Here is a 14,546-nt window from a genome sequence, read left to right as displayed (position 1 = left end):
GTAGCAAAAAGTGATCTGGAAATGCATAGCATAATTGATTATGCATTAACTTCATAACCAACTATAAGCATGCCGATATCATCGAGAACACTAAAACATTGAAAAATATAAAGTCTTACCCCATGTAAACTTCCAAAACATCGATTTCATGTTCTATTCCTCAAAAATAAATTTTTTCAATCAAGGTAATGAAAAAATAAAACAAAACCCATGGGCTTTGGGGAAAAAAAAGGGTCAAAACGAAGGAATAACAGAGTGGATAAATGGTGGGGGATGGATAAGGTTCCAAATTGCAGAATTGGGTTTTAGAAATACTCAGGGAGAGAGACACGCACCGAGAGACGAAGATAGATAGAGAGAGAAAGAGAGATACAGTACAATGTCAGCTTCGCTTTCGTTCCTAGCGTCTTCTCAGCAGCTATGGCTGCGTCCTCAGGTCGTGGGAGTGGCGGCGACTCCGTCTCCAAGGCCTCAGTCTCGGTCTCTTGTCGTGGAAGCCAAAGCCACCACCAAAAGAGAAGACAGGACCGCCCGCCATACCCGTATCAGAAAGAAGGTACCTTTCCCAACTTCTTCTTCTCTCCAATTTCCGCAATTTGATTTCTTCACTTCCAACCCACATAATTCAAGATAAAATTTTACAGCACAAATTGTTGTCCCTTCGGATTGTATCTTCTTAACTGTCCCTTATCGTCTTCCCTCCCAAGTTCCCAACCCAGAAACTCTTGCTTGTCAGTTTCTGAGTAGAGTGTCCAGAACAGGAAAATGGGTGCCTTCAATTTCATATGCCAGAAACTCCTCGTGAATTGACATCACATGAATTGGGTTAGCTTGTTCTAGTTTCCAAATACAGAGTTTCCGGTTGAATGTAGCAGATTAAACATAGATTAGCTTAACTGATAGGATCTTGGTTCGAAAAACTCGAATGCTTGTAGCAAAGGCAAGGTTCCCATGAGTGGTGCCTCCCAATATTCTCCACAGGCTTTGCTACTATGTTCATTCGGAAAGTTTAATGTATTGCCTTTTTGTTGACAGTTCTTTCCTAAAGTTAAATTTTGAAGCTTTGATTGTCTTCTTATTAGTACCATTGATGCACTCTCGAATCCTCAACTTTACCCTTGCAAATGAACTTATGTGGAATATTTTCCCTTGATTCTGTTAGTTTCTTCTCTAACGGATCATTTTGCAAAAATTTGGTTGATTTGCCTGTTCTGATTATGGATGGCGCATCTGTTTGCTTTTCAGGTTGAAGGGACTCCCGAAAGGCCCAGGCTGGCTGTCTTCCGCTCCCACAAGCATATCTATGTCCAAGTGATTGATGATAGCAAGATGCACACACTTGCTTCGGCTTCAACGATGCAGAAACCCCTCTCCGAAGAATTTGACTACACTTCTGGTCCTACCATTGTGAGTTAACACATATCAGTTGAACATAAAGTTCGATATTGTTCCTAGGCCATGCAGTTCTTTAGTCTGAAAACTTTATTGCAGATGTACATCTCTGTGATGGAATTCATCAATAGATAGCCATATTTTCTGAAAACTTTCCGTTAGCTTTATTTTCTGAACTGTACTTCTCAGTTAAACTGTTAACATATCATCAAATCACCAGCTCCTTATACCTGTTGTCTTTTATTGTTTGACATTAAGATACATTAATTCCAATTCATTGATTTATCATAAATGATGTAGTAATAAACTTAACAGCTGGAAAAAATAAAAAAAAAGTCTTATAGTTCAGCTTAGGTTTTGATCGTTCGTTTATGATTTGGTATTATGTCGATTCTATTTGATAAAACTCGTTGCCTAGCTTTGATGTTTGTTAAACAAAATTCCTGATCTATTCAAGCTATGTGGCATCAGGAAGTAGCAAAGAAGGTAGGAGAAGTCATTGCAAAGTCATGTTTGGAGAAAGGGATCTCAAAGGTGGCCTTTGACCGTGGTGGATACCCATATCATGGACGTGTGCAAGCCCTTGCTGATGCAGCCAGGGAACACGGCCTTCAGTTCTAAGATCATGAAATACTTCAATCCTATTTTGGACCGTCGTACCCCTTTTGTAGTTTTTGTAAAAGATTTGGATGGAAGGATGTATCAACGTGTAAGCAGAGTTGCTGTAACCTAGTTAATTGAACATTTGACATTGAGACGCTGTCAATTTTCTTTCCAATTCAGTTTGTATCCCTGAAAATTATACGCATCGGAGATGAAATTCTTATATGTGGTGATTAGTTTGTATCTTGATGATTGACTCATTAGGGCATTGCATTCAAACTTGAGATTTGTTCGGTCATTTGAGATCGGAGTTGAAACAAATTCAGGTTGAAATTATTTTTTTCAAACTAACATTAACCACATGTGGGAGGGGAAGGAGGAATCAGCAGGCACTTCCCCAACTCCCAAGCAAAGAAAGCGTTGAATTTGTTATCATTTGCTATAAATAGTATGTTGGTTTTATTTGTATCACTTTTCTCTCCCCTTTGCTGTGCTAGCTTCTCCTGTTCACTCTCCACAGTCTGTTTCGAATCAAACCAAATTACAGTTACACACATGCAGAGATCAACCGCCGGAGATCCTCATGTAAGCCGTCCAACGTCAAGCATCTAGCGTCCTGAGATTATCTTCATCATGTCAAAAGAAAAGAAAATTTGAGTTGGTTCATTTCTCCATCAATTGATTTCTACTCACTGGAATGTTGGTGCGGCCGGCAGATCCATTGTGTGTGTGGTGATCTCTTAAATCTCTGACCAATTCAATCGATCTGAAGATGGCTCCGCCGCCACCGCTGGTTGCCCCCATGAAGGCAACATCCAATGGATCGTTTCAAGGCGAAAATCCCCTGGATTTTGCTATTCCCTTACTCATCGTCCAGATTGTCTTGGTCGTTGTTTTCACCAGAACACTTGCATTCCTTCTTAAACCTCTGCGGCAACCTCGAGTTATAGCCGAAGTCATTGTAAGTTCTTTCGTTAACCTGATCAATGATTCAAATTCACGATTTAGCAACATAATCATGTTGCGTTTCAGATTGTCTGGTAAGAGAACATTCTTTGTTTTGCTTTTGTAACCCAATATATTTGTCGTTCATGCATGCACGCACATATAATTGTAGGGAGGGATATTGCTTGGGCCGTCGGCATTTGGGAGAAGCCAGAAGTTTCTACACACCGTTTTCCCGGCAAAAGCCATGACTGTACTGGACACAGTGGCAAACATCGGACTCCTCTTCTTCTTGTTCCTCGTCGGCCTCGAACTCGACATCCGCGCCATTCGCCGCACCGGTAAGAAATCCCTAGGCATCGCCGTCGCAGGAATCACCCTCCCTTTCGTTCTCGGCGTCTTCACCTCCTTCGCACTCCGCGCCACCGTCTCCAAAGGAGTCAGCCAAGGCCCCTTCCTCGTCTTCATCGGCGTCGCCCTCTCCATCACCGCCTTTCCCGTCCTCGCCCGCATCCTCGCCGAGCTCAAGCTCCTCACCACTGACGTCGGCCGCATCGCCATGTCGGCCGCCGCAGTGAACGACGTCGCAGCCTGGATCCTCCTCGCCCTGGCCATCGCCCTTACCGGAACCAACACCTCCCCGCTCGTCTCCGTGTGGGTCCTAGTATCCGGGGCCGGCTTCGTTGGCTTCTGCGTCATCGCCCTAAGACCCCTCCTAGCCATGATGGCGAGGCGGTCCCCCGATGGGGAGCCGGTGAGGGAGCTCTACATATGCATCACGTTGTCCCTCGTCCTGTCGGCGAGTTTCGTGACGGACGTAATTGGGATACACGCGCTGTTCGGCGCGTTCGTGGTTGGGATAATAGTCCCGAAGGAGGGGCCGTTCGCCGGGGTGCTGATAGAGAAGCTAGAGGATCTGGTGTCGGGGCTTTTCCTGCCGCTATATTTCGTGTCGAGTGGGCTGAAGACCAACGTGGCGACCATCAGCGGCGGGCAGTCGTGGGCGCTGCTGCTGCTGGTTATATTCACGGCGTCTTTCGGGAAGATTGTGGGGACGGTGACGGTGTCGATGGTGTGTAAGGTGCCGTTCAGGGAGGCGTTGGCACTTGGGTTTCTGATGAACACCAAGGGACTGGTGGAGCTCATTGTCCTCAATATTGGAAAGGATAGAAAGGTTATAGTTATAATTATATCACTCTAAATTCTTCTCAAAAGAATTAAATTTGGTTTAATTTAACACATTCACCTCTAATATGGTTCTAATACGAGTGTTGCTACACACACCAAATTTTGTATCAGTATGTTATTTAATTATGTTAATCTTATTTTGAATTTATTTATTTTTAATAATTAAGATTCTGATGTGTGTATAAACACATTTGTTCTGCTGAATAAAATTAAAAGAAAAAATCTTAATGATTCTTGGATTCCTAGTATATATAGAGAAAAATTGGTAATTAACAAGAGTTCATGCATTGAAAATTATTTAGTGTCTACTTAGTCATGGTAAGAAAATTTTATTGTAGTCAACTATGAAATTAGGTTTTCATAAATGTTCACTTATGTGGGTGGGTAAAATGTCATACACATAGCATTACAGTTGCTAATTATTTGGTGGAAAGTCAATTTAGATCTAGTAAACTTACGACTTTTATTGGTGGGGAATCAATTTTACATTTACAATTGTATAGTATTGTCAGTTCATATTGTGTCAGTAATTCATCAAAGTTCTAAAAGAATTAGATCTTAGGCGGCGGGCATGAACCTAGTCTAGGTGTCTAAGCAGCTTAGGAAGCGCCTAGACAAGTTTATATACTATTTCTTAATTTTTAAGTACTTAAGAATTAATCAGAACGGTGGTCAATCTTTCATGTTTAAATGGAATTTAAACGGATATTTTTAGAATAGTGGTGATCAGTAATGTCACACACAAACCTTGACTTCTCTCCACATATTGTTAGTTATTAGATTACACAATTTTAATTTACAATCTAATTTATGCGTCACCACTGTACGCATGGCAGGTGCTAAACGACCAAACCTTCGCCATCTTCGTCCTAATGGCGTTATTCACCACCTTCATCACCACCCCACTAGTAATGGCAGTCTACAAGCCAGCACGCCGAGGCGCCCCCTACAAGCACCGCAGCGTCTTCCGCAAGAACCCTGACACGGAGCTCCGAATGCTGGCCTGCTTCCACAGCACCCGCAACATCCCCACCGTGATCAACCTCATCGAGTCCTCCCGCGGAACCCGCAAGCGCGGCCGCCTCACCGTCTACGCCATGCATCTCATGGAGCTGTCAGAGCGCTCCTCCGCCATCTCCATGGTCCACAAGGCCCGCAACAACGGCCTCCCCTTCTGGAACAAAAAAAACGACGAAAACAACAAGGACCAAATGGTCATTGCATTCGAGGCTTACGAAAAGCTCAGCTCCGTCAAGGTCCGCCCCATGACCGCCATCTCCTCCCTCGACAACATCCATGAGGACATCTGCGCCAGCGCCCACCAAAAGAATGCCGCCGTGATTTTACTCCCGTTTCACAAACACCAGAGGCTCGACGGCAACATGGAGTCTCTAGGAAACGCGTTTAGATCGGTCAACGAGCGTGTGCTTAAACACGCTCCCTGCTCCGTTGGGATTTTGGTGGACAGGGGTCTTGGCGGAACAGCCCAGGTTTCGGCCAGCGAGGTGTCGTATAATATTATGGTGGCGTTTTTCGGAGGGCGGGACGACAGGGAGGCGTTGGCGTACGGAATGAGGCTGGCAGAGCATCCCGGGATTGTGATGACATTGATTCGGTTTGTGGCCCCACAAGGAAAGACGTTGAATTTTGGCGCGAAATTGGTCGGGATAACTTCTGACAAGAACAAGGGGATTTTGAAAGAGGAAGACTGCGGCGGCGACCAGAAGGGGGACGACGAGTCGCTTTTAGCGGAGTACATGAATGTGATGAAGAATAGTGGGAATAAGGAGGGCGGCGGGGAGCCGTCGATGTTGTACGAGGAGAAGGTGGTGGACAGCAAGGCGGAGATTTGTGTCGTGTTGAAATCGATGGCTAAAAATGTCAATTTGTTTATTGTGGGGAGAATGCCTCCGACGGCGCCGTTGGTGGACAGTTCGAGTGACTGCGCGGAGTTGGGGCCGGTGGGAAGCTTCTTGGCGTCGTCAGACTTTTCGTCCACAGCGTCCGTTGTGGTGTTTCAACAGTATAATCCCACGTCGTCGCAGCCGCTTGTGGTGGAGGAAGCTGACTATGAGATGCCGGATACACCAATGGCTTGATCGTTTGCTTCTAAATGTGCGAGAGATGAATAATTAATTGAGTATTCCATTTATAAAGCAGAAATAAGAACCTTATTAACCTTTCCAATCCTTGATTATATATTCAATTAGGAAACGATCTATATTCTATAGTCAAAATTTAATTACTTGTATTTCTGTTTAGATCTGATTTTATATTTTCGATTTAAACAATCGAGACCGTCGGATGATTATGAAGAATTCTAGACGTTGGAATGTAATCAACTTTATACCCAATTAGGCATTAGTGGCCTGTTTCTAATATTTTATTTTAGATATTACTATTGGATTATTGTAGTAATTATATTGTGAAAATATTAAAATGAGCTTGAAGAGTGCAGATTGAAATCAAGGAACTTTCTTTCTCCACGGGTCTGTTCGGGATTCTCTTATTGGAGTTTTGAAGTGTATTGGACACTATCTTCCAATAATTCAAGCACGGAGTAGTTCAAACAATATGGAAGAATCATAGCCACCGAGTATCTTGGCCAATGTCAAGTATTTTAATTAAATGGGATTAATGAAATTGCATGCATTATCACATCCAGTAAAAGCTGGGATTGCATACAAGATGCGGAGATGAAGTGGGACTGCATCAGGTTTTTCTACAAAGGAACACGTGGATTTTGAACGATGGTGATAACGCAATTAGGATTGAATCTTTGAAAAAGATTGTACAGAATGTCATGAGGGAAAAGATGGGATCATGCTTTGATTGATGTGATAAGGCGTGGACTTATGTGCATTTGAGATAAAGTTTTCAGAACTTCATTTATTATTGTAATTATGCACGGGATAAGTGCGTGGTCAGCAGCAACAAATAAAGACTAGTCACTGTGCAATTGAGACCGGTTTGCATGCAGGTCTGTATAAATACCAAGCGGCATACGATTAAGAGGGTCCTTCCCAAATCAACACACACATTACCCTGCACAAAACTTCTCAACAAATCTGATTGAAGATTGACTGGTTATTTATCCACGTTTCGGTCAACAAGGATTTCTGAATGCTTGTTGGTAGAGGTCATCTCATCAGCCTTCTTAACGAAGTGAGATGTTACCAGGTTACTACATTCAGCACATTGAAAGCCGAATTTAAAATTGAACTTTGCAGAACTAGCAACCTTGTCTTCAAGCTCTAGAACCCGAAGACCAAGACGTGTTCCTTCCTCGGCCACAGTCGCAAGATCAAGAAGTCAGCAGCGTGCCCAACACCACATCAACATATTTTACTCCCCGATTGAACTCGGCCAACGAGTTGGCACGTCCCGCACATAACCAAATGACGTAGTTAGCTTATTAATTACTCGGCCTACGTACCACTTAAGCTTGGTAGTTTTTAGGATCAACAATTTCTTATCAAGTTCTTATTCGTTTTAGTCACTGAGTGCAAATCATTTACTAAATTGATTCATTATTTAAAAAAAGTTGATTTTTTCTATATGAACTATTAAACAATCTGTAATTTGAAATGATCAAGTTCAATTTATATCAAAATTTTGCTGGAATCTCCGACGACTTTGAACCTGGCATGCAACATGTTGAACCTGTCCTACATCCAACACATTCTTCAGCAACGCTGTGTCAATTTCCGTTCCCTCGCGTTCTTTATGAACAAAAACTATTACAGTTGTTGTCACGCAGGCGGTAAACCAAATCGCAAAAACAGTTAAATGCAACTTCTTTCAGCCCATGAAGTGATTTCCGTTCGATCTAGTAACGATCAAGATAGTTAAACTAGCACAACAGCCGCCTAACGATAAGATTCATAAATCATTATTATATCTTATCACCTAATGATAAGATTCAAATTAAGAGACAATATCGATGTAATTAGTAGTAATTCCATCCTTTTGAAATCACTACTAGAATTTTTAGTCTTCAACAACGGGTTTATCCATTGCCTTTTTCACTATAATACCGGTGTATTGTGAGGTGGTGCTAAATGTAAACAACGGTGTGCTCAACCCTCTTGTACTCAATGTTCAAATCCTCCTATCCTCAACTCAGATTAATTTATAGTAATTATTTTTTCCTTTATAAAATAAAATAAATAGAAGAAAGAAGTTGCATGGATGCAACAAGTCAACCAAACCTACAACTAGGAAAAAGCCCCTATCCAATTGAAAACTACATCCGATTTCTAATAGGGGTGTGATATCCATACACTCTATTTTACTTCTCACATATTTTTTTTAATTTTCGGCTGTCGAATTGGATGAATTGAAGAAGATCAATAGACATAAATTATCAAGGGATGTGTGAGAAGTAAAATGGGATGTGTAGATAGCACACCCCTTTTTAATAATTTTCAATTTGTTAATTTAAGATGATTTAGTGCTATTTCTCTTAATTTGTAAAAGATAAATTTTTAATTCGATTCTCTTTAAACTTGAATTTGAACTGAATTACTATAGTTAGCCTATAAGATTTGCTCACTCTTTTATTTTTTTTATTTTTAATGTAAACAATATCAATCCATTAAAAAAAAAAACCGTTTCTTCTTCTCTCTCCGTTCAGCAACATAGAATAAAGAGAGAAAATGGTGAGAAAGCGGGAGAGGTGATGGAGGGTAAAAAAATCACATAAAGACTGTTTTTCGATCAATTTTTTTCGAGAGATTTTAATTATCTATCTATATATAAAGCCAATGAAAAAGTCAATAGTGATTTTGATGTCATCAAATTTCGATAAAAATATTTGAACAAAAATTCCTTCAAGACAAAAAATTTCAAAGGTATCCCAAAATAATGCATCAAATAAGATAGGGGTATTTTTGTCATTTTGATAGTATTTTTGTAATAATTAATTTTTTTTTGTGCTGTTTTTTGTTTTTTAATTAGTGTCTCACAATAAACTAGTAATAATGTGATTCAATTTCTCTATTTTCAAACATATTCAAAACATCTTAAGAAGCGTGTAATGTCGGTTATAAAAAAAAATGTCTTTCGCGGATGATAATGTGATTAAATTAGTTGTCAAATGATTTTTTTTTTTAACAAACGATATTAGCTACACTAAGGGAGAGGGGATGAGCTTAGTCTCACAATGGGCTGATAATAAAGTGATTAAATTAGTTGTCAAATGAATGTTGTTTTTAAAAAAACAAAAACGATATTATCTACACCAAGGGGGAGGGGGGTGGGCTTAGCCTTACAATGGGCTAGCAATAATGTGATTCAATTAGTTGTTCATTCAATATTATTTTCTCTATTTTTAAACACGTTCAAAATATCTTAAGAGGCATGTAATGCCGTTTATAAAAAAGGTTTTTCGCACATGCATAATAATGTGATTAAATTAATTGTCAAATGATTTTTTTTTTTTTTAACAAACGATATTATCTATACGAATGGGGAGGAGGTGAACTTAGCCTCACAATGGGCTAGCAATAATGCGATTCAATCAATTATTCATTAAATATTATTTTCTCTATTACAATTCTATAGAAACCAATTTTATTGTGTGAATTCAGCTGTTTTAATTGGTTTATGAGGGGTTTCCTTTAGCATGATCTAAGATTATTCATTTACTTCAAATATTTGACTTTCCTTTTGTCAATTTAAGCATGTAAATATATTTAAAACGTGTAAGTCGCGCGTAGCATGCCGTGGTTTAAAAAATATTTTTTGCATGTGCGTGAGCCCGTGCATGAAGGCTAGTTCTATTAAATTGAGAATTATTTTGTTTTGGGACTTTGACATAAACTTTACCGTAAATTAAAAGTTAGGGAAATTTAAAAAAAAAATTAGGGAGGCTCAAAATCAGTAAGATTTATAATTTAAGGACGTGATAAAATTTCCAAAAAACAAAAAAAAAGGAAGTAAAGAAAAAAAAAAAAAGATGTGTGTAGATATTACGTTCGAGAAGGTTGCGGAAAGCGGGGGAGTGCTGGAGAGCGTGGGAACAAATTAAAGACGTGTCCGTTTCGGTATATTTCCCCGCACCGAAGGAAACCAGAGCAGAGCGATGCGGTGAAATAAAAGTGATCCATCCCTCTAGCGGCCACCGGAGGAAGAAGAAGAAGAAAGAAACCGCGAAATCTAGAGAGAGAGATGGCTGTGAATCCTCAACTGTTCCCCAATGGCATGCCCGTTCCTTTCGTGAACGAGATGTTCGTTTTGGCCAGAGACGGCGTCGAGTTCGAGGTCGATAAGATTCCCGGGTTCGTCGTATTCTCTTACAATTTTGATTGATTTCACGTCTCTCACTTTTTCTCTGTTACAATTTCTTACGACTCAATTCTATTCTGCTTGTATTAATGATCAAAGCATTCAATCTTCATCCTTCTCAAATGGGGTTTGATCGGAATTTTGATTTGAGGGTTGTTTAATTTAAAGTTGCTACATTTATTTTATTTTATTTCTGTGGATCTGTTGGAAGACGATTGCAGCAGTGTCCAACTGTTGTTTGTTTGTTTGGGTAAATCGGAATTGGTTTCTGTATTGAGCATTTGCCTCCAACTTGCACTTGCAGATATGATGGTGGTCGTCTGAAAGCAAAAGGAACAATCTACTTATCAAATATACGGATGGTCTTTGTTTCCAACAAGCCTGTTGGGAGCTTTTTTGCTTTTGATATGCCCCTGGTGTGTGATTCTTGCTCCTAACTCTAAATTGCTTTCCTTTCGTCCTTCTGTTGTGGTTTTCTTTCAGAAGTTCATTTGAAGTGAATAAACTTATTCAAAACCTGATGATTCTTTTGTAATTCTTTTTTTTGTTAGTGTGTATCAAATTTGTGAAGCCTTGAATTTTTATTTGTTAATGTCCAGTAACAAGAAATATCGTTCGGAACTGCCAGACTAATACTAACATGAAACTATAGAATGTACACAGAAATATAATCTGGTACATAACAGTAGGAATTCTTTCAACGGTCTACCTGTCTCAAACGGAGGTTGTAACACTTTGTTTTTGTTGATTATAACCGTGTAAGCCTCTTTTGATGTTTATATCAATTTCGAGGCAACGAGCTTTAATTTTTTTATATTAGACCAAACAGATGTATTGCTTTTGCCATGTTTAGTTTGCTGAGTTCTTAGTCTGTGTTACCCTATTGTCAACCATCATAATCCCACAGCAGTAATAATGTGATATCGAAGAGTTGTCGGATCTCAGTCCCTTACTGGTGCATATTTCTAGGGACTTAGGCGAGTGCTACTGTTATTATGTGTGTAAGGCTTAAAAGCATTTTTTATGCGACGATTGACCTTTTGTCTCCGTGCAGTTTTCGTGCATAGTTGATGTCTCGTCCTGTGTTTCTTTTGTATCTATTTATATGCATCTCACTGACCTTTGGATTCATCCGTTTTGCAGCTTTATGTCCATGGTGAAAAGTTTAATCAACCAATTTTCCACTGCAACAACATTGCTGGTCAGGTGGAGCCAGTAAGTATATGGGTTAGAGGATTTCAATTATTGGCCGTCCCATATCCCGTTTCTGATTTTGGAGATCTTATCGGTCTCGATGGCTAATTTCAGGTGGTTCCAGAAGGTCAGAATGGGGCGCTTTATTCCACTCACTCATTCAAGATTTTGTTCAAAGAAGGGGGCTGTGGGACGTTCGTTCCACTCTTTTTCAACTTGATCTCTGCAGTGAGACAATATAACCAGTATCAACACCCCAACGCTGGGTCTCAGCCTCTTGTGGATCCTTTGCAAGCAGCACAAACTCCTGTTGATGAGATGATGAGACATGCGTAAGTGAACGTATTTTGCTGTTTTATGCTTGTAGTCAAGTGGCAGAGAAGGATCATTGGTTTAACTATGATTTCCTAATTTTGCAGGTATGTCGATCCTAATGATCCAACGAGGATCTTCTTGCAGCAGCCCACACCAGAGGCTCAGCTGAGGCGGCGCACATACCAGTCACAGCCCGCCGAACATTAATTGTAGTACGTTTACAAATTGAATAAAATTACATGTTTTAAGAACCCATATTAGTGTGCCGTATAACTGGATTATAGCCACAATACATTTTGTAAGAAGTCTGTTTCTACTTGTATATTACTTAGACTTCTATTGTGAGTAAATAATCCGGTGAATCTTCGTTGTGGATTCGTTACATTTTGGCCTTGAGCGTGTAATTCCTGAAAGTATGTGTTATTGGTTGTTTTTTGGGGGTTTTCTGTAACTGTTGTACTGGTATCATTCAGTTTCTACGACGCGTGCCGTGTTTCACAAAGTATGGTGCAAATCGTTCATGTGGTACAAGTGTGATATTCAGCTTTATAAGTGTAAAGATACAACGCCGGAACTTCGTTTAGGCGGACAGACGCAGCGAGCTTCTTTTGAGCCACAGCTGGTAAGCAGTCATGTGGAAGGAGTCGTAACCTTTCGGAGTCTCGTGCCAAACAAAATGCCGACGAACCTTGATCAAATTACGGTACAACCTCGCATACGATTGTCTTGTTATCGACAACAATGTCTTCTTCAACAAGGAAACCTCGCCACTGTTGACAATAACTGAGAACTTGGTCCAATCCAAGACATTAGCAAATGGAAGCTCGTAGTGGTTGGATATTATAACCGGAATGCAGCCGTAGTGTATTGCATCACTCACTCTCGCAGTGTTGACCTCGTAGCCTCTGACATGGAGGCAAAACTTGCTTCTCCGAAACCCTTCTTCGTAAGGGTAAGACGGGTTGCCGGGAAATATGTCCATGCGAGTGTCATTGCCCCATAAATCGATCAGCTGTTGGCGAATGTCCGAGTTTTGAATTCGTCCTGAGAAGTAAACAAGCTTATCCCTGCATTGAGCATAACATCGCATGTTATATTGCTATTGCAAATGCGGTTTTTATTGCAGCAACGGAAAACAATCATGCATATGATTTTGATGTGGGTGCGATTATTTAACACAGTAATACTATCGAGCTTGGTTTTCCAAACTAAGTGATTAGCAATGTATTAAATTAACAGTTGGACAAAGAAATTAAGCATTAAACAAAACATACAAATTAAAATGTTGGGTTGGAGATAGTACCTGGCATGTGGGGGGTTGAGGGATTGCTGAGGAGGCCGTGGCCAAACCTGCGGCAAGGCGACATCTTTATGCGTAACATACAATCTCTGGAAGTAGCTGGAGGAGCAAGTGAGCTGGATCGCATTGTTGCGCAGCCCGGCGTGTTGGGCGGCGGCCTCTCTGCAAACAGAGTGACAGCAGGCGTAGAAGTGGTCAGCGCCAGAGGAGGCGTTCCAGAACTTGAAGTCTCGGCCGACGGCGGCAGTGTAGTTGGCGACAAACTCGGCGATGGAGGACTCGGAGTGGACACGGGGGTCGTTGCGGAGGACATTGACGGAGAATGGGAGGAAGAAGAGGTGGGCATTTTGTGGGTCGGTGGTGACGAGGGAGCTGGAGAGGAGAGAGAGCTTGAACATGTGCTCGCTGAAGTAGTTTCCGAGCCTGGGGTCGAAGGGGTTGGGGTGGGGGAGGAAGACGGCGGGGAATGAAGCGAAGGAGGGGGAGGAAGGAGGATCGGAATTGTTGGAATTGGTGGGGTAGACGTAAATCTTGAAGCTTTGGAGCATTTCTCGGAAATCGGCGGCGAAGAGGTCCCAGTCGTGGTAAGGGCCTGAATCTGGAGGGGGAGGAGGAGAGGACAGACCCAAATTATGGCTGTTTTGTTTGGATAAGTGGAGGGGGAAGATGGAAAACCAGGAAGCGGAGGAGACAGCCAGCACCAGCATTGCCGCCAGGAGCAGCCGGCGTTTGAGGTTGGGCATTTTCTTACGTGATGAATACAGAGGATGAATCTTGTTGGTCCTCTTGATCCAAACTTGTGGAAACTCCGACGGGAAAGTGATTTTCTTCACACTATTATTAAATATTTTTTGTTTTTTTAATACAAATAATGACCGGCCAGCGAATTGGGCTCGATCATAAAATTTGGGTGACGATGGACCCACCCACCAACTCTAATTCTCCACCCATTTTAATGAAAATCTTAATGACATCTCTAACTTTTTGCCAAAAATGACTTCATGCCAATGCCATCTTTGACCTTTAATCTTTTGTTTTTGTTGGATTTATTCTGAAAATTAGAACGATGTTAATTTTACGGAAAATTTTATTTGAATTCATGTAACATCTTTCTACATCTAATATACTCTCTTCATTCATATTATTTTTTATTAAAAAATTATTCTCTCTTTAAACCCAAATTTATTACCTAAACTATCATCTCAAACACAATTCAAAATGATATCTTTACACTCATTTCCTTTATAAAATAACATCTGTAATTGAATTGAAAGAAGAAAAAAAAAAGAAAAAAAAAAAAAAAAAAAAAAAGAAAAGAGGC

At 40.7% G+C, this 14,546-nt stretch overlaps 4 protein-coding genes across 4 annotated transcripts; 3 read left to right on the top strand and 1 right to left on the bottom strand.

Annotated features, from left to right (window-relative positions):
- Window positions 1–252: 252 nt before the first annotated feature.
- Window positions 253–2,242, top strand: LOC137730954 (large ribosomal subunit protein uL18c). The gene is made up of 3 exons (XM_068469974.2): window positions 253–556; window positions 1,246–1,407; window positions 1,864–2,242. The coding sequence occupies exons 1-3, from the start codon at window positions 380–382 to the stop codon at window positions 2,011–2,013; spliced, it is 489 nt and encodes a 162-aa protein (XP_068326075.1). The 5' UTR covers window positions 253–379; the 3' UTR covers window positions 2,014–2,242.
- Window positions 2,243–2,384: 142 nt separating this feature from the next.
- Window positions 2,385–6,349, top strand: LOC137730955 (cation/H(+) antiporter 19). Its single transcript, XM_068469975.2, has 3 exons — window positions 2,385–2,956; window positions 3,113–4,114; window positions 4,965–6,349. The coding sequence occupies exons 1-3, from the start codon at window positions 2,768–2,770 to the stop codon at window positions 6,225–6,227; spliced, it is 2,454 nt and encodes an 817-aa protein (XP_068326076.1). The 5' UTR covers window positions 2,385–2,767; the 3' UTR covers window positions 6,228–6,349.
- A 3,740-nt stretch (window positions 6,350–10,089) lies between these two features.
- Window positions 10,090–12,357, top strand: LOC137730953 (UPF0664 stress-induced protein C29B12.11c). The gene is made up of 5 exons (XM_068469973.2): window positions 10,090–10,409; window positions 10,721–10,832; window positions 11,560–11,631; window positions 11,725–11,942; window positions 12,030–12,357. The coding sequence occupies exons 1-5, from the start codon at window positions 10,300–10,302 to the stop codon at window positions 12,130–12,132; spliced, it is 615 nt and encodes a 204-aa protein (XP_068326074.1). The 5' UTR covers window positions 10,090–10,299; the 3' UTR covers window positions 12,133–12,357.
- Window positions 12,358–12,448: 91 nt separating this feature from the next.
- On the bottom strand, window positions 12,449–14,076 carry LOC137730951 (putative glycosyltransferase At5g03795). The gene is made up of 2 exons (XM_068469971.2): window positions 13,229–14,076; window positions 12,449–12,992 (listed from the first exon to the last, which is right to left on the bottom strand). Exons 1-2 carry the CDS (start codon window positions 13,966–13,968, stop codon window positions 12,506–12,508), a joined length of 1,227 nt encoding a protein of 408 aa, XP_068326072.1. The 5' UTR covers window positions 13,969–14,076; the 3' UTR covers window positions 12,449–12,505.
- Window positions 14,077–14,546: the final 470 nt, after the last annotated feature.

The sequence above is a fragment of the Pyrus communis genome, chromosome 16 (assembly GCF_041283825.1).
Source record: "Pyrus communis isolate YQ-2024b chromosome 16, ASM4128382v1, whole genome shotgun sequence".
In the NCBI taxonomy this organism is placed as follows: domain Eukaryota; kingdom Viridiplantae; phylum Streptophyta; class Magnoliopsida; order Rosales; family Rosaceae; genus Pyrus; species Pyrus communis.
Note: the sequence above shows the minus strand (reverse complement) of the source record. Positions and strands in the feature narration are given on the sequence as shown.

Bases quoted from the DNA above. Each gene is read 5' to 3' on its own strand.
- LOC137730955 (XM_068469975.2), top strand. From the start codon at position 2,768: ATGGCTCCGCCGCCACCGCTGGTTGCCCCCATGAAGGCAACATCCAAT. The intron at 2,957-3,112 runs GTAAGTTCTTTC...ATATAATTGTAG, and splicing joins GAGTTATAGCCGAAGTCATT to GGAGGGATATTGCTTGGGCC. The intron at 4,115-4,964 runs GTTATAGTTATA...TACGCATGGCAG, and splicing joins ATATTGGAAAGGATAGAAAG to GTGCTAAACGACCAAACCTT.
- LOC137730953 (XM_068469973.2), top strand. From the start codon at position 10,300: ATGGCTGTGAATCCTCAACTGTTCCCCAATGGCATGCCCGTTCCTTTC. The intron at 10,410-10,720 runs GTTCGTCGTATT...TTGCACTTGCAG, and splicing joins GAGGTCGATAAGATTCCCGG to ATATGATGGTGGTCGTCTGA. The intron at 10,833-11,559 runs GTGTGTGATTCT...TCCGTTTTGCAG, and splicing joins TTGCTTTTGATATGCCCCTG to CTTTATGTCCATGGTGAAAA.
- LOC137730951 (XM_068469971.2), bottom strand. From the start codon at position 13,968: ATGCCCAACCTCAAACGCCGGCTGCTCCTGGCGGCAATGCTGGTGCTG. The intron at 12,993-13,228 runs GTACTATCTCCA...TGCTCAATGCAG, and splicing joins CTCAACCCCCCACATGCCAG to GGATAAGCTTGTTTACTTCT.
- LOC137730954 (XM_068469974.2), top strand. From the start codon at position 380: ATGTCAGCTTCGCTTTCGTTCCTAGCGTCTTCTCAGCAGCTATGGCTG. The intron at 557-1,245 runs GTACCTTTCCCA...TTTGCTTTTCAG, and splicing joins ATACCCGTATCAGAAAGAAG to GTTGAAGGGACTCCCGAAAG. The intron at 1,408-1,863 runs GTGAGTTAACAC...ATGTGGCATCAG, and splicing joins ACACTTCTGGTCCTACCATT to GAAGTAGCAAAGAAGGTAGG.